Consider the following 26,777-nt stretch of genomic DNA (forward strand, 5'->3'; position numbering starts at 1 on the left):
TCTCAAGGAGGCAGTACATGCAAATCCATCTCATACATATTCATTGTAGATATCCTGAAAACCTGATCTGACTCTGGCTCTCAAGGACCAGAATTGCCTACCCCCTACCCTAGATGAAACATATCCATATAGTTTTAGGGGACCCCCCCAAATAATTTTGCTTACAGTTCATATATTTAAATCAAAAGCACACAGGAGGAGAGGAAAATACCTGTAACTCTTATCCAACTTAGGGAAGGCATTCACGCTTTAGTTTGTGGTGATAACTAAGAAAATATTGAACTAGGTCTCTACCTTTGTTCCAACGAAGGCCTTTTATTTTACAGATTTGGCAATATTTTCATGGAAGTGATATTAAAAATATGTTGAAGTTCAGGATACAAGGGATATTTTCTCTGCAATTCAACTAACCTCACTTGGCACCTCACTTGAGATTGCTTGGCAGTGGCTGATAGTAATAACTTAAGTGTGCAATGCCCAGGGGCTAGACTAAAGTTACTGAAAGTCTCTGGGCTTGCAAAAAATTCAGGATACTTATTATAAATTAAATTAGCATTATTTAGCCCAAATTTCTGATCAGTGTGACCTGCAAGTCCACAGAAGGCATCCCAGGGCAATGACAACGCAATAGTAAATCTCTGAGAAAAAGTCCAGCCTGTTTTTGGATGACGGCCCATTTACTGGAAGGTACATAAGCACGTCACTAGAATGGGTGGCAGAGCTGCAGGGTTTGGTTCCAGCCTTTCAGGGAAATTGAAGCGGAGGAGTCGCTTTTGTGATACTGGCTGGCACTGGCTTGGCTCGATTGGGGACATGGAATTAGAAGCTGAGAATGACTGGGGTTTACAGTATTTTTAATTTTCTTTTTGCTTTATTTTTGTTGGGCTTGTTTATTTTGCTATTTTTTTCCTAATTTTATTTTTAGGAATTTTCTTTGGGGTTTTCTCTTCTGCTGTGCCTTTTACACAGTAGTGAATCTACTGTATTATCTTTTCCCTCTTCCTTCTCTTTATAGAGGTAAATGTAAGTAATTATTTCTTTCATAGATACTATGTAGTTAGATTGTGAGCCTGTTGGGACACAGAGGGAAATTCAAATTACCTGATTAGATCTTTGGTCATTGCTTAAGTCAATTTAATTGTTTTGTAAATCCTTTGGGAGATTTAGTGGTACATAAGACACCGTATTAAATTAAATAAAGTATGGTGAACTCCAGATTTCCTGCACATCAAGAACAGTGGACGCATTAAGCCCCCCAATGAGTATATGGCATTTGATGAAGTCCTCTGTCATTTTTGCAAACTGTAAGGTAACCACATATATCATCAAGTCCAAAGTATCGACATGTTGGTCTAATTTCTAGAAGAAAAGGACTACCCCTTTGTAGTGTGACCTGGATTGGCCAGCGTGAGAACGGGCTACTGGGCTTGATGGACCATCGGTCTGAACCAGTAAGGCTATGTTCTTTTTCTTATGATTAAACTAGGGAGTGGCTGAACTTACTCTGTTTGGTATGACGACCCTAGACTAGAACTAACTTCCCAAGCCAAACTCTTTGCATTTGCGACTATGAATTTGGAGGGTCATTCTATAAGGAGCTGTCTTGTTGTAGGTGGAAGGAATGCCAGTAGTCATTTGTGTGTATAAATAAGGAATTTCCAGCTAAGCGTTATTCTGTTAAGCGCATGCCTAGATGCGATGGAACATACTTTGCAGGTGGACATTTACATTGGCAAAGCTTGAGCAAGGTGCATACTGGCACATAAGCTTAACTAGTATTCTAGATGCATTTTCCTAATGCCTAAATCCAAGCACCCTTTATAGAATTACTCTTCTGATGTTTTAGGTTTCCCGCAAACCGTGTGATTAAGGGGGCAAGTGTCTACTTCTGAATGTGTGTTTTCACCTTTAATCATTCGAGTGAAGTCCTAGCAAATAGAGCGGCGGCTAAGATAAAGCTGACCAATCCTTTTGTTCACCCAATATGCTCACCAAGACCTCAGTGCCACAACTCACCACCCAATAGTTTTTGAAAGTGGGTAGATTTACATGGATATTTCTTCACTGGTCATGGAAATATTGTAATTATTTTAATAATATTTACATTATGCTATTTATACTTTTCTTTAATAAACTATTTTTAACTTTTCCACAAAATTTTACCATGATATAGCTCTGAAGAACCGGCTGCACTTAAGAACATAAGAAATGCCTGCACCGGATCAGACCTTGGGTCCATCTAGTCCGGCGCACACGCGGAGGGCCCAGCCAGTCCTACCCTGGCGAATACCTTAGTTACTCGTATCCCTCAATGTGTCTTTCAAGATGTGCATCCAACTTGCCCTTAAATCCTTGAATGGTGGCTATCTTAAAGCTATTCTACTGCATGGTCTGGGGAGGCTGAACCTGACATATTTTGCTGGCATAGCTGTAGAAGATAAAGCGAACCCACAGATGTGTATAGCACTAAATGCCGGGGGGATTGCGGGGGGGGGGGGGCTGCATTTAAGTGATCACATCTCCTTGCAGTCTCCCAATCAAATATTCACTTATGCGGAATCGACTGTATCTTTTGTACACACAAAGAGAAGAAATAAAACGAGAGAGACGTGGAACAGTGAAAGTGTATTAAGACGCATTATTACACATGATGGCCATCAACAATACAAAGACACACACACAGAGAAACAAGGATTAGGAAAATGGTTTAATATTGAAGACAGGAGCAAAAAACTGCATCACACGATAACATACGTTACAAAAATAAGTTTGACTGTTTCAACTACACGATTATGTTCACAATGAAGACAGAAGAATCGGAGAAAACGATCTAAAACAGCAAAAAAAGCAAACCCCTACAATTTGTCTTTTAGCTAATACATTTATCCACTTAAAGTGACCGAGTACTTATAACTGTGAATATCTTATTTTGTAACTGCACAATACATAATAAAAAGTGAAATTTACTGCTTGTTTCAGACAAAAATTCTAACATTAGATATAGGCAAAAGGGGGTGGGGAAAAGAAAAACAAGCCAAAGTCATTAATTGAGAAGAAAAGAAACACAAAATGTCTTTCTACCACCGAGAAAACAAATGCAAGATCAACCATAGCCATGGGCCCACAAGAGTAAGCCGCATCGTCTGCCATTTTGTTTTAATCTCTAGTATAAAAAGGTTGTGCACTGGTACACAATGCATAAGTACAATCAGTTTGTAGAAAGCCTGCTTTTTTTGGCTCAAATTCCATCAAACAATAAAATCCAAATGCATCAATAAAACAGAAACAATACTCAAAACGGTCTTACAATTTCCACTAGGTTGCATTAACTTTGGCTTTTTTTTTTTTTAGACAATACTTAAAACTATCCTTAATTCTAAACAAAATGATAGTATTAGTAATCTGCAAACAGCAATTCTCACATCACAAAAAACACAAATACATTTCTTTTATATGACATTATCCAAAAATGTAACGAAACTACAGTTGTTTTTCTTAAAAATTCATTTGTTATTTAGCACTTAAGATAATAAAAAACAAAGTAGTAAATGATTCCAGAGTCGCACAAGCCAAAGAAGTGTAACCCCTATGGTGAAAGAAAGATGAACTTGGTAGACCCCTTGGTAGTCTCAAATTTAATAGTTAATGTAAAGCTATACCACATGTCTGGCTAAATGCTAAACCAAAAGTTCAAAATGGATGCAACTGCTTTTTTTTCTGAATCTAGCACAAATGCAGAAGGATCAATTACACTTGACCTTTCTTAAAATTCTGTGGGAGAAAGAAAATGCTCCTTCTTCATCTTTTTGGTTCTGCATAGGGTCATCGTCTCCTTTTGAGCTTCTCCCTGAGTATTGGGATGGAGAATTGTGCTAGCTTTTCATGGGAACTGTCTTCCCACCTGAAGAGATCTAGAAACAGCTGATGTTCATGCAAAGGATGTACAGGCTTTGGAGTAAAAATAGCACAAGGATTTTGAATGGCAAATGTGGTCATCTGTTGATTACCGCAGGAAGTACAATTACCCTGAAAGGACTTCAAAGGGCCAGGTAGATTTTATCAGACATAACAATAAGCAGGCTAGAGGTGCTTATTTACACATCATTTCAAGATGAGTGTTTCCTACTTCAGTGTATTGATACACAAAGGAACAAGCATTCATATAATGGTAAAAATGATTTGTTTACATCTCTATGGGTTGCTATTTTGACAGAATGATATATAAAAACAGAAGAAAAATTATGAAGCTTTGAATTTTGAGCAGATAAGACCTATTATAACTATTGAACTGGCAAACACTTTAACCCTTGGGAATGAACACAAGTCTCCTCAACAGGGAGACTGGTGCTACTAGGTCAAGTTGAGTCCTGGTGGAGTACATGAATCTAATGACAAGAAGGCGGTTATGGAGTCCTCTCTGTGCTCGGGTTAAAAACAAAACAAAAAATCCAGGGCAATGGAACACTGACAAATGTGATCAGTGCCATGCTTAATTAGGTCCTGTCAGTATTCACAATGGCAGATCAGCGCTAGAACAGAGCCTGGCTACATTTGCACCTTCAACAAGAAATAATATTCCTGACCTAAATGATAGTTTGCTGTGCTTTAGCTTTACAAAACAAAATTATTCTGTGCTCTTTTCCGATAACTGGATTTATCTTTGTTATAGGGGCAGCTGGTCTAAGACCTCATTATTATTATTATTTTTTTTGAAAAGGAGACTCAAATGTATAATAAAGTAGCGTTTAAAAGATTACAAAGAAATGATGCTTGAAATTATTTAGGGGTCCTTTTATTAAGGCATCCATTATATCCTATGGGCATCTTAGCATTTAGTACATGCGGACCTTAATAAAAGGACCCTTTAATATAACATTAAGGATTAGATCTTTTGTGCCTTAGATCAGGTAGGGTTTAAGAGTTTTCAACTAGGAATGAGCACAAGGAGATAAATGCTACAGATTTCCTTGGTGTGTTTGTGCACAGACTAGGGAAGTTCTTCAGCGACAGCTACGGATAGATCACATCACGACATCGAGGGTCACGAAATAGCCCAATGACAGACGACCTGAGTGTAATGCATGTGGCAATAACATGGACTGGAAGTAATTCACGACACCTACCGAGTTCGGCCGCCTTTCTGGGTGTGCTGAGCTAGTTTCATTTACTGGATTATCCGATTCGTAAATAATGAACGTTCTGTGACAGAATATCCACCTACATAAAATTGCATTAATAGAGCTGGTGTAATCTTGCCTACACTCATCCAAAGGGTCACATATCCTTTTAAAATCCATTAAGCAGCCACAAAGAGCTAGAGAGCCAAATATACCCCATCTGTATTCTGCAATCGACTGTGCTTTTTTAAAGGGTTAAGTTTGAAAATTGTGTGCTTATCTGCTCATTTAGCATGAAATACTGGTGGGGAGTATTTAGATCAATTGCGTCATAGTGGCTGGTTATTCCTTATGCCTTGAGGTTGTCTGGAAGAGTCTAGTCAGATTTTGCTTATGTTCTGCTTCGGCACCTAACCTTGATATTTAAGGCCTGACTTATATCAACTAGTTGGGTCTACAATCATCTTTGTGGATGCTGAAACAGTCTGCTACTGAACACCTGATGCAAAAAAGCCCAAAATGGAAGAAATGCCCCTAGGTGCCGATTCATATTTGCAGTTGCACATTTCAGTACCTTTCACCAAGAATTTGAGGTGACCATTTTGAATGTTGAAGTTGGCCATTACCTTACAGGTCATGAAAACACATAGCTGAAATGCAGCTTAAACTGTAAGACTCAACCAAACAATAAAAAAAAGAGGCAAAAGCACAGAAACAAAATTGAACCGAAATACTTCAAGGGCCTTAATAGTTCAAGTTAGGCCCGGGTGAAAGGGGCTAGAAGTTCAAAACTTTCTCACCTTAGAGGTTTCTACATATCAGGAAGAAAGTACAATTGAGGTTTGCTTTCACAGCATTAATGTGCAGAGTGGTTAAAAAGTGAAACATGGGCACTTAATACAATGTTTTACAAAAAACAGCAAAGAGAAGTAACAAGAACAATTTCAGGCAACAAGACCACAGGATAGCAAGTTAACAAACGTTTTGTAACCTCTTTTTCTTTTAAATATTAGGGATTTATACAAAACACATAGCAAAATACCCATGTTATCAAATTACTTCTCACATGAAGCACACTGAAGCTGTAGGCAGAAAGTACCTTTGGAATTTGGCACTGTTTGTTATCTTCTCCGATTTTTTTCCTTCATAAGGAGAAAAAAACGGATCACGTTTTGCTGAACACAAACACGTTTAAAGTTTTTTGTTTTCCACAATAAAAAATGACATCAATGCTTCACAAGTCAACACAAATTCTATTCTGGAATATATTTCTTTTTTGTTTGTTCTCAGGAAAATGTAGCAAACTTTTTTGTTTTGTTTTATGTTATTTTACGATTTTTTATTTATTTTTTTTTGCTTTGTTCAAGTAAACCAATTTCTTTTGTTTCATTTTCAGGCTCATCTTATAAACATAGAACATTAAAGACTAAGACTTGTGATGAAGCCATAACCTTAATTCACAAAAGCACCAAATGGGACGCTTCTTCTGTACATTTAAACAGTAGAAAATATAAGTATTTTCATGTGCATTAAACCATAGATTGTCTAACTGTGAGTCAGTTCAGCAAAAGGTGACGGAAATAGGTAGCATTTGCCCCAAAACAGGGTAAATATTTTTATACTAATCTACAAAAAGTGGTTTCTATATATATAATTTAATGAGAAAGTGAGCCACCTAAAATGGCCTTATCAAAAAGCTTTACACTGCCTGAAAAAATGTAAAAACTATTATAGAGCTCTAGAGATTTAAAATCAGACAGTTTTTCTCAAACTGTTTTGGAAGTAGTCTGCTTCAGTTAGAAACCAACATTCTGTGTTCCTGGACACATATTGCTATTGGTACTAGTGACCAGGCAGAATGCCAATCCCTGTATAATACTTTCAAGTCTGTTTTATGAAACAAAAACAAACAAACCAAAACAAAAAAATAAACCCAAAAAAACAAAACCAAACAAAAAAGAAAAAGGTAAAAGAAAAAAAAAAATGAAATAAACATTTTTTGCCACAGGTTTATTTCCCCTCTATAATTATCTAATAAATTTCAAATCTCGCATGAATGCACATTGACTTCTCAGAATTCATAGCTAGATGAGGTCACATGCAAATTTCAAAGGTCAAAGGTCAGTAGGAGGACCAAATATGATGTGAGATCAGAAAGACATCAGAAACAATGACGGGACGATGAAACTTATTATATTTTTTTGAGACGCCACACATGCTAGGCAAACGATGAACTAACAGGCATGAAGATGTCTAGGGAAAAAACAAGGAAGAGTATAAAATTACACAGAGTCTAAGCAGCAGAAACAAAATCACTTTTATGGGTGCAGGAAACAAAAACAAACCAAAAAAACAAAAACAAACCATAAACAATGCAAATCTTTTTTTTTCACATTAGGATCAACAAGCCATTCCCAAAAATTTGCATTAGTTAATAAAACAGCACAATGAACAGATTTGACAAATCCTTTTCCCTCCCTCCAGCTATTCCCACCCCTCCCCCCCAAAAATACAGATTTTGGGAAAGGAGGAAAAACAAAACATTTTCAGAAAACAATAAGAGGGGAGGGGTGGGAAGAAAAGGAGGAAAAAGTCACATGACTGAGCCCATAACATGATAAATGGAAACACACACGCACAAACAGAAACCGAGCACATTCGAAAGAACACACAGGAGGAAAAGCGTGGTCTTTAGGTCCAGAGAAAACCTTTCCTGCCAATTAATTAGACTACTTCTATATTATATATATATAAAAAAAAAAAAAACAAAAGAAAAGAAAAAAGAAAAAAAACAAAACAAATCTAGCTAGTACAGAGAACTGTTCTTTAGATACCCAATAAATTAACAGTAGGCAATAAATAACTTCCATTATTTCTGAGGCAGTAAAAATTTTTGTATAAAAATAGAAATGCTTTTTTTACAAATAAAATTTACAGGCCTGTGGCTTTTTTATTTTAAAAGTATTATTAAATTTACCTTTCAAGAAACGTCAAGTATTTTCATTCACTTTATTTTATTTTTTAACCCTGTTGCTTTAGAAACAGATCTCCTAAGTCTTTTTTTACATGAATCCTTTCCAAAAATAAATAACAATAATAATTCTTAATAATAAATAAAATTAGATCAGTGAAGTCTTCCAATGACACATCTGTGTAAACTGTAAACTGAAAGAAAAAGGTGGCCCTTTCTGAAACAAACTGACATTAACCAAAAGAGGTTGCTTTTTTATATTTTTTTTAGTTGCTGTTGATGATCATGCTGATGTGTGGTTTAAGGGACTGCTTCTTTTTGCATCAGTTTCAAAGTAGGCCACCGCTTTAAGCTCTCATTGCTTTTGCCAGACCAATTAGATTGGGTCCATTAAAACAGCCTCTCTTTCCACCTTATGTGCTCCACAATGACACCATGTGGTTGTGGAGATCAATTGCACATTTATTTAAAAAAAACAAAATAAATCTTAAAATTTTTTCTCAGAATTCTAAAGATAAATTTTAAGAGCAGAACAGAACACTAGTGTAACTTGATAATTACTTGGTAACCAGTGTATAAATGGCAGGAGGAAGAGGAATAAGAGGAGGAGGAGGGGGAGATGGAAGCGTTAATGTAAAAATAACACTCTCTCTCTTGGGACGATTGGCACTGAGGTTGTCCTCGGCACCTCCTCCCCCCTCCCCCTTCCGTCCCTCCCCCTTCCCATCATGGAGGATCGGCTGGCTCATGGGACTTACCCTAAAAAGCTAAATTAAGATCAGTAAACGTGGGTAAACATCAGTAGGGTTTGCTGTCATTTTTGGAGCGTTTCAGTTGAACCTTTAAGCGCTTCATTCCAATCTGAAAGCCATTCATTGCCTGGATAGCAGCTTGTGCAGACACAGGATTGTCATAGCTAACAAAGCCTGGAGACAGAAAGGAGAGAAACCTGTTAGGTTTACATGAGTAGAGTCCAGACAGTAACTGGACCTCTGTTCTCCATAATACAGGTTTAGTACAAAGCAGATTCTACAACTGCTCTATAAATTTTACATTTTCAACTAAAATGTGTACAGCTTTACCGCTAAGTGTGCCATGTTGCACTGCTCTGAAGGCCCATTTATTCCATCAGGCTTTTCCTGAAGAGATGCGGTGCTGATGAGAATTCTCAGTTACTGTGGGAGTGTGTGGTGCAGTGGTTAGAACTACAGCCTTGTTACCCTGAGGTTTTGGGCTCAAATCCCGCACCGCTCCTTGTGACCCTGGGCAAGTCACTTAATCCCCCCATTGCCCAGGTACATTAGAGTGTGAGCTCACCAGGCCAGATGGGGAAAATGCTTGAATACCTGAATAAATTCATGTAAACCATTCTGAGCTCCCTTGGGAGAATGGTATAGAAAAATGAATAAATAAATAGTGTGAAAAGTTTCAGCTTCTGATAACCAGAGCTGGTATTGTGATGTCATAATGCCTCATTCCACCAATAAGAGCCAACCTCATCAGTGATGTCACAATGGCTTGAGTGTCCTCTACTTAGCTCACTTTTACTACATTTTGATTTCTAGAGTGGTGCATTGATTAAAGCTATAGCCTCAGCACCCTGAGGTTGTGGGTGCAAATCCCGCACTGCTCCTTGTGACCCTGGGCAAGTCACTTAATCTCCATTGCCCCAGGGAACCCACTGGGACAGACAGGGAAAAATGCTCGAGTACCTGAATAATTTGTACTCCGCATAGAACTGTAGGATATTCAGAATATAAATTATTAAAAACAAAACAAAAAAACTGAACTGAGTTAGTTAACAGGTTAATTAGCTGACTGGCTGATTTTTTTTCTCTCTCCTCTACTCTTCTGGAAATGGAGCTCATTTCCTTCTGTTCATTATGTAAACCACTAAAATCTGCAATTCATCAAGTTGCTAGGACTCGAGCACAAGTCATGGTACCTAACAACAAGAAACATTAAAAGTACCTTCCCCGTGTCTACCTTTTGATAGTTTGCTTTCTCCTCATACTTTATAAGTCATAGAGAGATACTATAGCTACTCCATAACTTGCTTCATTTCAAATTAGTGAGAAAAAGCTCATGACCACTACCCTACCCATAAGAGAGCCCAGAATATTTTTAATCCTTAGTACGCTGCAAGCCCCAAACTGAGCTCATCCCATGGTAGTGACTTACTTGACATGCTTACTGCAGCTCAATGAAATAATATGCATTTGATTCACACAAACAGAAAGTATCTATATCTATCTATCTATCTATCTATATAAACGTTTCTGTACTTTCATATTTCCACGGGAAATGGTTGGTGCGGGAGAAGTGGTACGAGGGCATGTCAAGTGACTAGCCAGTCAGGCAACAGGGTGATTATGTGGAAAAGTGAAGTAATTTGCTTTTGATAGTGTTTAAAAAAACCTTTTGAAGATCCCTTGTGTAACAAGGACCCATTTCATTGGTTTTCCATTGTTCTTATATATAAAATTAAAGGGCTCAAACTAATTGCACATTTCTTTTTCCTATAATCTGAAAAAGCAGCTATATATTCTCTATACCTTGCTCTTTAAGTGGATAATTAGATCATAAAATGGAAAGCCATGCAGAGTCTGAGTAATGTGCATTGAGCCCAGCATCCGGCCTCTAACAGCGCCAAGTGTAGGTTACAAGTACCCAGCATATGTCAAAAAAGAGATCAGATGTCTCCTAGCTCCTTTCAGGGCACGAGCAATGGCTTTCTCAAGTCTGTCTAATTATTATGGACTTTCCTTGAGGAATTTGTCCAAACCTCTTCTGAACACCATTAATTCACTTGATCACATTCTCTGGTAACACATCATTTAAGTATGCATTGTAGGAAATATTAACTTTATACAATTTGTTTCAGTCTCCTAGTTATCAGTTTCATGGAGTGTCCTCTTGTTTTAGGTTGTTTGAAAGCTCAAAACAAGTGTTGCCTATTTAACTGTTTTAGACATGTATGGTTTATACACATGTTTTTATGTTTATTTATAAATTTCTATGTTTTGGAGGATGCTGATATATTTGTATATTCTTGTTACATGCTCTGTCCTGGGTCCTCTCCTTTTTAACATATTCATAAGGGACTTGACCCGAGGGCTTCAGGGTAAAGTAACATTATTCGCCGATGACGCCAAACTATGTAATATAGTAAGTGAATGCAATTTGCAGGATAGTATGACGCAGGACCTGCTTATGTTGGAAAGCTGGTCCTCGACATGGCAGCTGGGCTTCAACGCTAAGAAATGTAAGGTCATGCACCTCGGGAGCAGAAATCCATGCAGAACTTACACCTTAAATGGAGAAACATTAGCTAGGACTTCGGTAGAACGAGATTTGGGAGTAATCATCAGTGCAGACATGAAGGCTGCCAAACAAGTAGAGAAGGCCTCATCCAAGGCAAGGCAAATGATGGGATGTATCAATAGAAGTGATTTGGGAGTAATCATCAGTGCAGACATGAAGGCTGCCAAACAAGTAGAGAAGGCCTCATCCAAGGCAAGGCAAATGATGGGATGTATCAATAGAAGTTTCGTCAGCCGGAACCCTGAAGTCATAATGCCACTGTACAGAACCATGGTGAGACCTCATCTGGAATACTGTGCAATTCTGGAGGCCACATTACCGCAAAGACGTGCTTAGAGTCGAGTCGGTTCAGCGGATGGCCACTAGGATGATCTCGGGGCTCAAGGGTCTCTCGTACGAAGAGAGACTGAACAAACTACAGCTCTACACTCTAGAAGAGCGCAGGGGGAGGGGGGATATGATTGAGGCATTTAAATGCATCACGGGACGTGTCAAGGTGAAAGATGACATCTTCTTTCTCAAAGGACCCTCGACCACAAGAGGGCATCCGCTCAAACTCAGAGGAGGGAAATTTAATGGGGACACCAGGAAGTATTTCTTCACGGAAAGAGTGGTAGACCACTGGAACAAGCTTCCAGTGCAGGTGGTCAAGGCCACCAGCGTGCTTGACTTTAAGAATAAATGGGACATCTACGTGGGATCCCTACGAAGGTCGAGTTAAGGAACTGGGTCATTTGCACTCAGACTTAATGGGGTGGGTCAGTAGAGTGGGCAGACTTGATGGGCTATAGCCCTTTTCTGCCGTCATCTTTCTATGTTTCCATTTTAGACTCCTGAGGCAGGCCCTTGTGGGCCGAAACACGATCGTGTCGAGTCTACCGCAATAAAAGTGGTTGAGCACCAATTGGTCACCATTGTTTTGTTTGCCTATTTAACTGTTCCACTTCACACATTATCTTATAAGATTGATTGCATCCCTTTTCAAGTCATATTTCTTCTAAGAGGAATCTGAATCTGTTTAGCTTTTCTTCTTTCTCTGAACCTTTTCAAAATAAGCGGGACTTGGGTGTGATTGTATGTGATGATCTTAAGGTGGCCAAACAGGTTGAAAAGGTGATGGCGAAAGCTAGAAGGATGCTAGGGTGCATAGGAAGAGGTTTGGCCAGTAGGAAAAAGGAGGTATTGATGCCTCTGTATAAGAATCTGGTGAGTCCTCATTTAGAATATTGTATACAATTCAGAAGGCTACACCTTCAAAAAGATATAACAAGGATGGAGTCGGTCCAGAGGAAGGCTACTAAAATGGTGTGTGGTCTTCATCATAAGGCGTATGGGGACAAAGATCTCAATATGTATACTTTGGAGGAAAGGCAGGAGAGGGGAGACATGATAGAGGTGTTTAATTATCTATGTGACGTAAATGTGCATGAGTTGAGTTTCTTTCATTTGAAAGGAAGCTCTGGAATGAGAAGGCTTAACTCTACTAAGCAGACACATTTGGTGGAATGCAGATTTAATAAGAGCCTTGCAAAAACTGCTCACACAAAACTTTTGCAAGGGTTGTATTTAGGCACTGAACAGGCACACTAGTGTGCGATTCACTGCTCTACACCAAGGGTAGGGAACCTGCAGCCCACCTTTAGACTTTTATGTGGCCCACAAGAGCAAGGGAAATAGACAGAGACCAGCGTTTTAGGAGTTTTTAAAGATACTATATTTCTCAGAATAGGAGCAGAGATTTCATTAAACTTTTAACCCTTTATTTGGCCTTGTTGCTCAGAAGCAACATGTGTTTCTTTGGTTCTTATGGGAGATCTGCATCTCCAAATGCCTGTTTACTTGGCACTGTTTCTGTTGTTCAACATCAAGTTACATAAAACAGCCGTTTCACCGTCTGCCAATTAAAGGGTTATAGTAATGAAAGTAGCATATAGCAACAGACCATTTGGGTAATTTACGTTTATTCAGTCATCACATTGACCATAATTGGTTGTGCGTTATATGGTACATTTGTGAATTTTTCGAGTGCAGCTTGCCAGGGATATTGCTGGCACCCATGTGTATAAAGGTTGTCTATCCCAGATCTACACAGACGTTGATAATACTAATACGCTCCATGCATCCCACCTTTAAAAAGTAAGGGGATCGTTTAGTAAAGCTTAATACATGCAAATAGGCACCTACTCATAAGATGGACTCCTATAAGCAAGTCTTGGATTACAAAATTGTTTAGAACTTGTCAACTAATTAGAAGTGGGATTGTGATGGGGGGGTTCAGGTATTATGTTAAAGCTTAGGATATCACATCAAATTCTAGCATTTATGTATAGAGACTGTTGGATTAATTTTATATGTTAAAATGTTTCAATTAAAATCCAAAACATTCCATAGTGTCCCTTGTGGGACACCCAATCAACTGTAAATCAGTTCAAGACTTTCTTTTATCAGAAAGACAGGAAATAATTATCTTGTCAATTTTTTATATAATTGTATATGTTTTGAGGAAAAGTCCATAGTCTGCTATTGAGACAGACATGGGGGAAACTACTGATTGCCCTGGATTGGTAGCAAGGAATGTTGCTACTCTTTGGGATTCTAGAATCTTGTTACTCTTCGAGATTCTGTATGGAATGTTGCTACTCCTTGGATTTTAGCCAAGTACTAGTGACCCAGATTGGCCACAATAAGAACGGGCTTGATGGATGGTCTGACCCAGGAAGGCTAATCTTATGTTCTTATGATTGTAAATCATTTGGCAACAGTGGTCTCAATACCATAAATATGGAACCTGTCCATCAAAATGGAATGCATTACAGAATCAAAGCTGCAGAATAATAATTCCTTCATGTGATTAAAGATGATACAAACATCAATCAAGAAAGGAAGCTAACTGTGTTTCAACGCTGTTTTCTGATTAAAACTCAAACTGAAAATCATCAAGCACTTAGATCCTTCAAAAAAAATCTTGCCTCATACTTTTTGACAATCAAATCAAAGCTGTTTACATACCCAAACTAAAACAGGGAGAGGGGAAGCAGTTATGAATACAAGACAAGGTAGCAGCTACCATGTTCTCCATTACAGGCATACAGAGTTAGTCTTCTGGAAAAACCACGATGAAAGAATATGTTTTTAAAACTTTCTTAAATTTTTGTTAAGTAATCTTCCGTCTAAGCTATAGTGCACTCGACATTGCAGAGATTGGTTCAACCAGGCTTGGTTTCAGGGCAAAACCCTATGAGAAAACTTTTTAGCTTTAAATCCAGCGTTTGTTTCTAGACACGCCGAACTACACTCTCTGGCTTGAGTCGAGTCACGGAGAAGTGTCAGCAGTGATTCCATCTAGTGAAGGCAGTCATGCTGGACTAAAAAGCTAAGTACAGTTTTATGCTTGCTTGACTAAAACTTTGGGCTACTATACTAAACCTTAGCTTTATATACCGGGTCTTCAACCATGGGAAGCTTGACACGGTTAACATTAAATTAATATAAAAAACCCAAAAACTAAAAACTAAAATACATGGAAATTAGTTTTCAAAGTGTTTAGCAAATAGAAAAGTTTTCAAGGATTTACGAAAAGATTGGAAGGAACTAAGACACCTCAAAATTAAAGGAAGATCATTCCATAATTGGGAGAATTTAAAAGCTAAAGAGAGGCTGTGTTTGTGGATTGAATGAAATTGCAAGAGAAAGTATCACGCATTGTTCATCACTATTATGAATTTGATTTAAAGTGGGGCATACACATGTGAATGCCTATGATGGTGTGTAGCTAAAATTGAGAATTTACTCTCACTTGTGAAAGACCCGGTGCCAAATTGAGCTTTCTCACCGGGTCCCTCTCTTTTGGGATTCCAATGGTATTTGGCTCTCAATCCCACAATTATATATTTAAGTGGTTATTAAAATATATTTTATACAGATACAGCCTTCATGTTATATTGCACACTTGCGCATTATTTTCTGCCCCACCTTACAGCAGAGTTGAAGCACACAAAATAAAGTTTGGCAGAAAAGAAATGAACCATTATAGCAGAATGCCTCTTAACCTACACTCGGTAAGGACTGCAATAGATTGAGGGAAACAATCAACATTACTTTACCCCATCTAGGTAACCATGCAATTCACCTATTAAAGCTGTCATTGAGTCTACCAGAAGCATGATACCATGTCAAAATCCTTACATCTTAATAAGGCCACTTCCTCCCTAGAAGCGTGCCTCAAGAATGGACTGCACTATCCACACAGTCTATAAAAATTTCATGTCTTAGCTTACCAAACTGTACAAACTGATTAATGTTTAAATTATCAAGTCACTTTTTCACACTGGCTCTAGACTTAAGCTTATATACTAAAGTCACCTTTCAGATGAATGTAAAAAAGGAGGTGACCTGACAAGAGAACCTTTTGAGAATAGTTGTATCAAAGACTTGAGTTTTGGCCAGCTAAGGGTCGAAAACTCAAGTCCAGTGCATGGTCCTTACTTAGGCAAGAGGGAAACTTCATGAAAACTGATAGGCAGCATATTTTAAAAAATAAGGAAAAAAAGATGTTTTTTTGTTCATTTTTAGCTCAATGTTAAGTTGTGGAATTTGTTGTCAGAAGGGAAAGGGAATGGGGACTTCTATACCACCTTTTTGTCGCTTTGGCATTTCAAAGCTGTAGGCACTGGAGGATTAAGCAACTTGCCCAATGTCACAAGGAGCAGCACCGGGATTTGATCTCAAAACCTCTGGGTGCAGAGGCAGCAGCTCTACCAGTGAGCCACATCTTCAGTCTGGCCTAATATGGCAATTCTTATGTTCTTATGTGAACTGAGTATCGGACAGTCAAGCCATTGTGAAATCACTGCTGAGGTTGGCTCTTAGGCATTGGTGGAATGAGGCATTATGACATCACAATCTCAGCTCTGGAATGGTGCTACTCTTTGGGTTTCTGTCTGGTATTTGGGACCTGGGTTGGCCACTGTTGGAAACAGGATACTGGGCTTGATGGACCTTTGGTCTGTCCCAGTATGGCAACTCTTATGTTCATTTTATTCTTGCAAAAATAGTTGATAAGATTAAAAAAGTCTTGGATAAATCACCATTGGAAAGTATGTGGCACTTCAGGAGAAATAAAAAAAAAACCCACTCCAAAGAGTAAAGGAGAAAAATTAACTAAGAGGTTTCAGTACGGGCTTAATTATCCCTCCGAATGACCAAAAGCCCCGGGCAGGTATTCATGAGTGACTGGCACTTAGACCAACGTCTAAATGAATCCTGCCCCGTACATCATATAACCTTTAATAAATAAATATAAAGTGCAAACGTGCCTCCAATGTGGAAACCAAGAAAAATGCAAAAATGATTCAAACCCCCCCCAAAAAACCCACTGAAAAAGGAAGGAAAACCTAAGTATCAATAAAGGAAAAAATTATAACAAACATCCCCACATGTGAAACCACATGGTTTTTTGAGGCCTATTCGGTAAACATTTACCTTCATGGAGACCCCGACATGGCAACACACTTTATGCTTCTCTAATGATTATGTATTACAATTATCTTCTAATCTTCTTTATTAGAAGATGACCATCAGGATTCGGTTTCATCTTTTACCATTCTAAAGGAACAGTGGATGAATTTACAGAGGACTTTAATACGCATGGAACTTATGTCATTGATTGAATATATAAAAAAACTAATGATTCCCAGGGGATTACGCATACAGAAACAACCAGGAATTTTCCGGGACAATATAACCTTTGGAGAGAAATGGGCAGCAATTCTTAATAAATGTTCTCTTGATTTGATGGTTCTCATGGTGGACTATAAATGAATCCACCGTAGAGGTAACCAGAGAATCGGATGAAAAATTTCAACAATTATCTACAGGTCCTGATTCTAAACAATTCCAGGATCAAATAGGGGAATTACAAAGTAACCTAGAAAATTTTAGAAAGAAACACAAACAGGATAAACTTTAAAAACTACAAAGAGACACTCAGGATTACACTCAAGGATCAATATATCCCTGGTTAGGTAAACCACAGGAACCACAAGGAGCGTCTTCCGTTGATATTATCAGACATGTAAGATATCAAGGATTTTCCGATGACAACAATAGCTCAACTAGTGGAGAAGATTCCAGATCTCGACCTGGAAATAAACATTTTTTAGGTCAACAAAGTCGGCAGGGACAAGGACGGTGGAATCGATGGAGGAGGGGAACGAGGCAGAATTCAATACAATCAAGGTACTTGACCCCAAACACGATGAAACAGTCCACAGACATTCTAGTCACCAATATCTCAGATATAACCTTAACTAATGACCAGCTTAGTCTTAAATAAAGGGTTGTCCTTTGTCCCTACTGTCAAATATGATCCTTTCAAGACTCGTTGTGATCTTGCTAGAATCATACGTAATTTACAGGTGAAATTATACTTTGCGACCATCATCCCCAATCAAGATGGCTCTATATTACGTCCCAAGTCTTCCTGGGTTCCTCCAGGTTTGATGGACTCTCACATAGCTACATTCAGAGATTTAGTTTTGAAAGATCTACGTGATCTCGAGTCTGTTATTTTAAATTTGACCAAAGATTTTCAACAAAATCAGGGGGTTGCCATGGGCACTACGGCTGCCCCCAGTGTAGCTAACCTGTTTATGTCTTATTTTGAAGAACATTTTTTGTATTCACATGTTTTTTTCAAACATATTATCTGTTGGTTGCGGTTCATAGATGATATTTTTTCCATCTGGACTTCTACTGAAGAACAGCTACTATGTTCATTATTTGGATTAATTCCTTGACTACAAGCCTCAGGTTTACGTATACCAGCCATAAACAACGCATTGTTTTTTTGGATACTGTGGTTATGGTCCAGGAGGGCAATCTCTCAATTAAGGTTCATCATAAAAATACAGAGCGTAACAATGTTCTGTCATATTCGAGTTGTCACCCCACACGTTTAAAAGCGGCCATTCCAATAGGCCAATTCTTACGGGCTAGAAGAATTTGTACTACTTATGCTGATTTTAGAGCAGAAGCTAAAATCTTATGGGACAAATTTATCAAGAGGAGTTATCCCACATCAGTGATACGTAAAGTTTATTTGCAAGCTAGGCATGCCAACCGGGATCTCCTTCTTACCCAGACAAGTAAAGAAACATCGCCTAACCAAATATCATGATTTCTCATTCCACCCAATCCGCAGCAGTGGCCTGGAGCATACGTAATCACTGGCATATTCTTCAATTACATCCAGTGTTCAAAGACAATCCCTGTATTGCATTCACAAGGGGGAAGAATCTGTCAGAACATTTGGTTTCCTCTGATTTTGGCTTGAAATCCCATTTTTTACACAGGAGAGGTTTCCATTCCCCTAGTGGTCATTGCACTATGTGTGATACTTCTCATCAAGGAGACTCATGGACTCATCCTATTTCTAAGCAGACATATCTTCTTAAGTCCATTACTTCGTGTGATTCTACTTATGTGGTATATGTGATATCCTGCCCCTTTGGCTTTATTTATGTGGGCTGTACCACTAGAGCGGTGAGAGTCAGACTTATCGAGCATCGGAGCTGTCTTAATATGGGGAAACTTACAGCCCCGATGGTATCCCACAACTTGAAATACCATCATTCTTTTGCCCATTTGAAGTGGGGAGTCCTGGAACAACTTCCCAGTACCTTTAATGGAGATAGAAACACTTACCTTTTACAAAGAGAAAACTTTTGGATCTTTCATCTAAAAGCATTCTCCCCTTGGGGTTTAAATGAGAATGTGGACAAATGTTTCACATAACGTAATCCTATATGGGTCATATGATATTATGCTTCTGTGTGTTCGTGGGCTACATCATCTTGCCATTCAGCATCGCTATTGGCGACATCATTATGTCTCTGCGTTGCCATGGGCGGAATCTTTGGTTGTTTTAAAAGAACCCTCTTAGTATGTTTATGAGTTTCAGCGTGATTGAGCCACTGTACTTGGCGAGAGGTTTATTACATAATGATATCACATTCCTAGCTCTCGGATTAGAGAACGTATTGCTGTTCCGAACTCTCCCTCCTGACAAAGAATATCGAAACAGGACCTGTCGAGCGGAGATACAGTATACTTATGAATGAGCTAAGTTATTTATTCATTTGATTTGAATGGTGTGAATGGAAATACGATTTATATAGTTATTGGCTATCTATTGAATGAAGACACGATTTACCTATTTATCAGATATTTATTCACTACATTAGACACTATACTGGATATATTTTGGAGATGGACTTGATATGAACTGTTATCATTCTTATATGACTTTTGGGACTTTTTTTGTTCTCATGTGGTTTCACATGTGGGGATGTTTGTTATAATTTTTTCCTTTATTGATACTTAGGTTTTCCTTCTTCTTTTTCAGTGGGTTTTTGGGGTTTTTTAAAAAATCATTTTTGCATTTTTGTTGGTTTCCACACTGGAGGCACGTTTGCACTTTATATTTATTTATTAAAGGTTATATGATGTACGGGGCAGGATTCATTTAGACGTTGGTCTAAGTACTAGTCACTCATGAATACCTGCCCGGGGCTTTTGGTCATTCGGAGGGATAATTAAGCCCGTACTGAAACCTCTTAGTTAATTTTTCTCCTTTACTCTTTGGAGTGGTTTTTTTTTTTTTTTTATTTCTCCTGAAGTGCCACATACTTTCCAATGGTGATTTATCCAAGACTTTTTTAATCTTATCTACTATTTTTGTATTATATAATTTTTGTTGATACATTTTCTTTTGGTTTTTTGAGGCCCATTTTATTCTTGCAACATATTAAATGTTACTAATATAGTAAATGACGGCAGATAAAGACCTGAATGGTACGACCATTCAGTCTGCCCTGTAACTGCATGCATTACAATTTCATGATTGAATTGCCTTTTTTTTTTCCTTTGTTTCTTCTGGGCCTCAAACCTTAGAAGTCCACCTGGTACTCTCCTTAGGTTCCAACTACTGGAGTTGCCGTTGAAGCTCACTCCAGCCCAGCCAAACCACCTCCTTTGCAGGATTCAGACCGTGAAAGTTTGCCCGTTCATATTCTAGCTAGAGATCAGTTTTTGGAATGTGCATCAAGATGACGACATACAGCCAGCGGAATGGGTTTCCAGACATGCACCCAAACAATAGAGGGTAATTAAGTATTCGTAATCCAGGCGCACATTGGCAGAGTAAATGGCACTCTGCTCATACAGGCTGTGACTGGGCTCATTTATTTTGCCACATCTGGCTGTCAGGCTCCTGAATTTGTCGACCATTCTCTCTTTGGTCCATTGTCTGTTTGCTGAACAAACAATTAAAGTCTGCTTCTACAGAGAGACATGCTTATCTTACAGACACATATATTTATATTTGAAAATTTACATACCAAAGCACTTGCTCAGATTGGTCTGTTTGTCAATGAAAACTTTAGCAGATATGACGTTCCCAAAGGGTATGAACATCTGCAGAATATCCTGGTCGCCGAACTCCTGTGGGAGGTGGTAAATAAAGAGATTGGCACCCTCCGGGCCTTTGGAGGAAAGAAAAAACAGGCCTGAAATTACTATAGTTAGTGTAAGTTTTCCCATATGGCTAAGAATGATATACACTAGGGAGGCAAGCTGGAGATGTTTAGGACTGAGCAGACTACACAAGACCAATTTTCCCTATCTCTGCGACATTCAACTCTGGCTCTGAATTACTTGGCTGACATTTTCATCTGCATGAGTAATTACTGGCAAGACAGAACTGGAGGAGGGGATGGGAGGCCTTTCAGGTTGCAATGAGAGACCGCTTCCAACAGGATTCAGGGCTGGAAGCTAGAAGCTGGTATCCTGGGGATCAGAAGGGGTCTATACAAGAGCGAGAACAGGTGGACACTCCGAATATCCCGCTCTGCTTGTTCTGAGAACTGGCTGCTCAATCCCAAGCTCTGTGGGACGCTGATTAAAATGAACAAATTTTGGGGGTAAATTCTGTACAGGTCGCTAAACATTAGGTGCCAAAAACCTGAGCATTAAAAGTGCGATTCTCTAAACAGCATTTAGCGCATCTCAATCTTAAATTAGGACACCCAGAATTGCCAACTGGGATAAATTAGTCTCTTCCTATAGATCAAAATCTCCAAGATCTTGTTATACCCAAGCCAATCTTAAATTAGGTGCCATTTTTAGAATCACGCGCGCCTAGAGGTGTCTAAAGTGGATTTAGGCCGGTAGGCGTCTGAATCTTAGGCACACTCTATTTATGCCAGGGTTTTATTGGTTTGCTGATGCCTAAGTCCAAAACAGGTGCCTATATGCAAAACACACCTATGATCCGCCCCTAACTATGCCTATTCTCCAGTAGGTGCCTACCTAATTGCTTGTTATCAGCGCCGATTAAGCTTTATAAATAATTAAGTTAGACATCTAACTTCAGGGGTCTTTTATAGCATCAGCCAGTAAGTTAGCACACCAAATCTGTTAGGCTTGCGTTTGTGTGTCTAACTGGAGGCACGCCACTTACGCCATGCGTAAATGCTGGTGCCTAACAGAAGCAATTGGGCACAAGAATAGTCGGAATGCCCAGGCCCCTCCATTACTGCCGCCATTGTAATTGCACACGATCGTACTTGGGCGCTCAGTATACAGATTAAGGCCGTAAGCCAGTTACACACACAACTGCCAATTATCAGCACTCATCTCCAATTAAGTGATCGTGTTAGGCACATATCTGACCCTGTTCTATAACTGGTCAAGGTACAATTTGGGCATTTTTAGTTTCACTAACATGAAAAAGGCAGCCAATAGCTTATTCATCCCCACTGTGCCAGATGGCCCTTTGCCCGGTATATCTATGTGTAAAATGACCCCTCTGGACATTACGGCGCTGTGGAACTGTGTCTACTACAATGAACATGGCCTTCTACTAAAGTCAGAACATAAGATTCTGTAATTTTCTGTGTGTGTGTTTTATTTGTAACCTGTTCCTACTATTCGGGTTTCTGCTGGCACTTGGTGACCTGGACTGGCAGGGTGGAAGCCAAAGAAATACACCAAGATCCATGGGTTAAAAAAAATTATTATTGTTTGATGTTTTATGTGACTTTATTTGTATTTTATGTATCCATTTTGTAGCCCACTTAGGTTTTAGGTGGGATATAAATTAGTTAAATAAATTTAAAAAAGGATTCTGGAGATAATTAGCCTATCCTTAGCTACTCTGATCTTAAATGAATCTAATTCTCCATGTTTCTGAGGCAAAAATGATAACAGAATCACCAAGAGACTGAACAGTTCTTTGTGGTGTTTCCATTTCTCCATATTGTGCTGGAATTTTCTTTTATGTAACCACAACATAGAATTAAATTTAATGTAATTTTGGAATTTATATTCCACTTAGTCCTCTGAAGAGATTCAAGGTAGAGTACCTCAATTTAGAAAGCAATGTATAATAAACAGTCACGTATTAAAAATCATTTCATATGATAGTAAATGAAAATTTCCTTTTTTTTTTTTTAATTATGATAGGACCTTATGTTATGTTCTTAGTTTTTTGTTGTTTTTTTTTTTTACCTTGACTGTAATTCGTTGAATATTGTCTATTTGTATGGACCTAATAAAACTCACTGAACTTAAAAATAAGATAGGGCCTTAGATTGTTTTGTTGTTTCCTTAGTTACAGTGAATGATGTAATCATAAAGTAAAAAAAAAAAAAAAAATGAATTCCATAATGTACAATTGCTTAAGACCCTGATCCAGAATATGTGTTTTAGGGGGTAGGAGGGAGGAAACATACATTTTAAATGCAAATATCGTGTGTCCTTCAGGAAAATGTTAAAAACACAATTATTTGCAGACGTCTCTCTTTAACTCTGTGGTTATTATTTGTTTTAGATTTAAAGAATTCTGTATTGAGGAAATTTGTGGGGAAGACATTTGTTTACTGCATTTTATAATGTTTGTGCTTGAAATTGTGGATGGAAATCTTTTTGTACATCGCTTAGATTTAAGCGATTCATAAATTTTTTTAAAGAAATAAATTAGAATTAAAACTGATCAGACCTTACTTCTAACAACCATCACTTTGCTATATTAGTCCAAATGCTTGTCCTATCCCAACTCAATTATTGCACCTTCCTCTATGCAGGCCTAACCTCTTCGAATATGCACAACTCCAAATGATTCTGAACTCCGCAATCAGACGGATCTTCAGCATTAAGAAATAAGACCCAGTTTCTGCTACCTGTAAATGCTCGAATCTTGCTCAAGCACTCCTGCAACACCTACCACGCTCTCGACTCCAACTCTCGGAACAAATAATTCACTTGTTCTCTGACTCCTCCTTCACATCACCCAGAATCAACAACACCCGTCAACACCTCTCATCCAGAGGAGTGAAGTACAAACTAAGGACTAGAGTCACTAAGGGCATGGATCGGATCCATGTCCGGGGGGGCTGATTCACGAATAGCCCTCATGTCCTCAACCGACTGCCCAGATCGCTCTACAACGATCCGGACGCATGCGCAGACCATATGTAGATGGTGTGCTCATGTGCTGGCCCTCCGTGCCTGGCAGAAGAGGAAACCTACTTTTTTATTTCTTTGCAAACCCGTGGTTTTAACCTGCTTTAAACCCATGGGTTAAAACCAAGGGCCTGCACTGTGGTGAAGGGCAGGAGATTTGGGGCGAGAGCTGGAGAGATTCGGGGTGAGAGCAGGAGATCGGGGCAGAGAGCAGGGCGGCAGAAAGGACCTGATCAGTTGCTTAGTTTTGATCGGTCAGCCCAGTTGATGTCCCTCTTTTTTTTTTTTTTTTAGTGAATCGCTGCTTGCCTGCATTTGAATGCCGTTCCCCCTCATTTGCATGTGCGGATTGGAGGATGATAGGGACAGAGGTTAGTGAATCGGGTCAGAGAGAAATCGGGTGGCAAAGGTGTCGCTCAGTGGTCGGAAGTTAATTAGTGGGCTTAGTGAACCTGCAATGGCCTTCCCATGTCTATAAGGACAGAGAGAAACAAATTCACCTTCAGGAAAAATTCCCTACCACTCAGTATCTCTACTTACCTGCCCAGTGAAGTATTGCCATCTGTTCTATTAGGCTTCTGCGGCTAGCGTCATGATTATGGCAGGTTTCCAGGTCTTGCCATGCCTGTGTAGAAAGAACCGATGTTTCAGCCATCATGTTGTGGCTTTTTTCAGAAGAAAAGCCACAGCATGATGGCTGAAGCGTTGGTTCTTTCTGCACAGATACGGCAAGACCCAGAAACCTGCTACAATCAAGAATTGCCATCATTCTTTTACCCCGCGTGACTTTAGCTCTACGCTCTCCTTATTCCATTCATGAATCTGTAAATACCATCCCCCCCCACTACTCTTTATTCATACCTGCTAAGCTAATGTAACCACACCCATCACCCTATCTACCAGCAATTTAGTATCTGACACTTACTGATGTGATGTAACCACTTTCTTTAACGACCTCCCAAATTGTGAATTGCCTAGAACCTGTACTGGATAAGTGCAATGCAGAAACTCAGATTAGATTAGATTAAAATATAAAGATGTCCTAAACATTACATTCCCAAATGTTCCTTGATCATGACTTTTACTCCAGAAAATTAGATAAACATCCATTAGACCTCCTCTGGTAACAAAATTCTATAGCTTAATTATGTTCTGCATAAAGAAATGGAGTTCGTTTTCAGTCTGCTGGTTGTTAGTTTCGTGGAGTGTCTCTTATTGTAGGATCCTCTCAGTCATACTTTCTTGAAGCTGAAGAGCACTGTTTAGCCTCTCTTAATAACATAAGAATAGCCTTACTGGGTCAGTCCAAAGGTTCTCACAGTAGCCAATCCAGATCACTAGTACTTGGCCAAAACCCAAAAAGTAGCAACATTCCATGCTACTGATCCAGGGCAAGCAGTGGCTTCCCCCATGTCTTTCTCAATAACAGACTATGGACTTTTCCTCCAGGAAATTGTCCAAACCTTTCTTAAAACCAGCTACACTGTCTGCTCTTACTGCAACCTCTGGCAAAGCGTTCCAGAGCTTAACTGTTTTCCGAGTGAAAAAATAGTTCCTCTTATTGGTTTTAAAAGTATTTCCCTGTAACTTCATCGCGTGTCCCCATGTCTTTGTAATTTTTGATGGGAGTGAAAAATCGATTCACTTGTACCCGTTCTACTCTACTCTAACCTTTTTAGTTTTTCCTCATACGAAAGGAGTTCCATCCCCTTTATCATCTTGGTCGCTCTTCTTTGAACCATTTTTAGTGCCGCTATATCTTTCTTGAGATAAGGGGACCAGAAATGAAAACACAATACAGTGGTGCCTCACACAACGAACTTAATTCGTTCCAGGAGCAAGTTTGTTATGCGAAAAGTTCGTTATGTGAAACGCGTTTTCCCATAACAATACATGTTAAAAAAAATAATTCGTTCTGTAGCATAAAATATGCTAAGATGACATAAAAAAAGATAAATTTTTGGTTATTATTTTTATTTAGATACATCTAAAAACATAATTGTTTTTTAAAACAACACACATTTTTTAAATTTAAAGACAGACTAAGTAGAGTCTAATTTTACAGTGAGAGAGGGCAGAGTCTCAGCGGCAAAAACTGGGACTTAACTGTTCATTTTTTTTTTTTTTTTCTACCGTGTTTCCCCGATGATAAGGCAGGGCCATCAAATAAGACAGCCCCCCCTTTTTAGAAAAAAATGTAAAATAAGGCACCCCCCCGCAAATAAGCCACCCACCGATACCTGCGCTTACCCGAATCGGGTGGTACGGTGGGTGACTCCGTGTGGTCCCTGGCACCCCCGACACGATCGGGGCAAGAGGGAGCTCAAGCCCTCTTGCCCCCCGACTCCCCGACACGATCGGGGCAAAAGGGAGCCCAAGCCCTCTTGCCCCGCCGATTCCCCAACTCCCCGACAATATCGGGCCAGGAGGGAGCCCAAGTCCTCCTGGCCACGGCGACCCCCTAACCCCACCCTGCACTACATTACGGGCAGGAGGGATCCCAGGCCCTCCTGCCCTCGACGCAAACCCCCCTCCCCCCAACGACCGCCCCCCCCCAAGAACCTCCGACCGCCTCCCCAGCCGACCCGCGACCCCCCTGGCCGACCCCCACGACACCCCCAACCCCCTTCCCCGTACCTTTCTGTAGTTGGCCGGACAGACGGGAGCCAAACCCGCCTGTCCGGCAGGCAGCCAACGACGGAATGAGGCCGGATTGGCCCATCCGTCCCAAAGCTCCGCCTACTGGTGGGGCCTAAGGCGCCTGGGCCAATCAGAATAGGCCCGGGAGCCTTAGGTCCCTCCTGGGGGCAGGGCCTGAGGCACATGGTCGGGTTGGGCCCATG

At 39.4% G+C, this 26,777-nt stretch overlaps 1 protein-coding gene across 17 annotated transcripts in view; it reads right to left on the reverse strand.

Annotated features, from left to right (window-relative positions):
* Window positions 1-2,688: 2,688 nt before the first annotated feature.
* The window catches only part of CELF2 (CUGBP Elav-like family member 2), a 1,015,007-nt gene continuing 990,918 nt past the window's right edge, over window positions 2,689-26,777 (reverse strand). For 9 of the 17 annotated variants that reach the window (XM_033957563.1, XM_033957556.1, XM_033957552.1 and 6 more), the window contains 3 exons: window positions 20,811-20,978; window positions 8,847-9,014; window positions 2,689-7,370 (listed from right to left, as the gene is read on the reverse strand). In XM_033957563.1, coding sequence (XP_033813454.1) covers window positions 8,887-9,014; window positions 20,811-20,978 — 296 coding nt within the window. In that variant the 3' untranslated portion in view covers window positions 2,689-7,370; window positions 8,847-8,886. The remainder of the gene's footprint in view (window positions 7,371-8,846; window positions 9,015-20,810; window positions 20,979-26,777) is intronic. The other 8 variants (XM_033957565.1, XM_033957562.1, XM_033957564.1 and 5 more) reach the window with 2 other exon arrangements.

This window comes from Geotrypetes seraphini, chromosome 9, assembly GCF_902459505.1.
Source record: "Geotrypetes seraphini chromosome 9, aGeoSer1.1, whole genome shotgun sequence".
Taxonomy (NCBI): domain Eukaryota; kingdom Metazoa; phylum Chordata; class Amphibia; order Gymnophiona; family Dermophiidae; genus Geotrypetes; species Geotrypetes seraphini.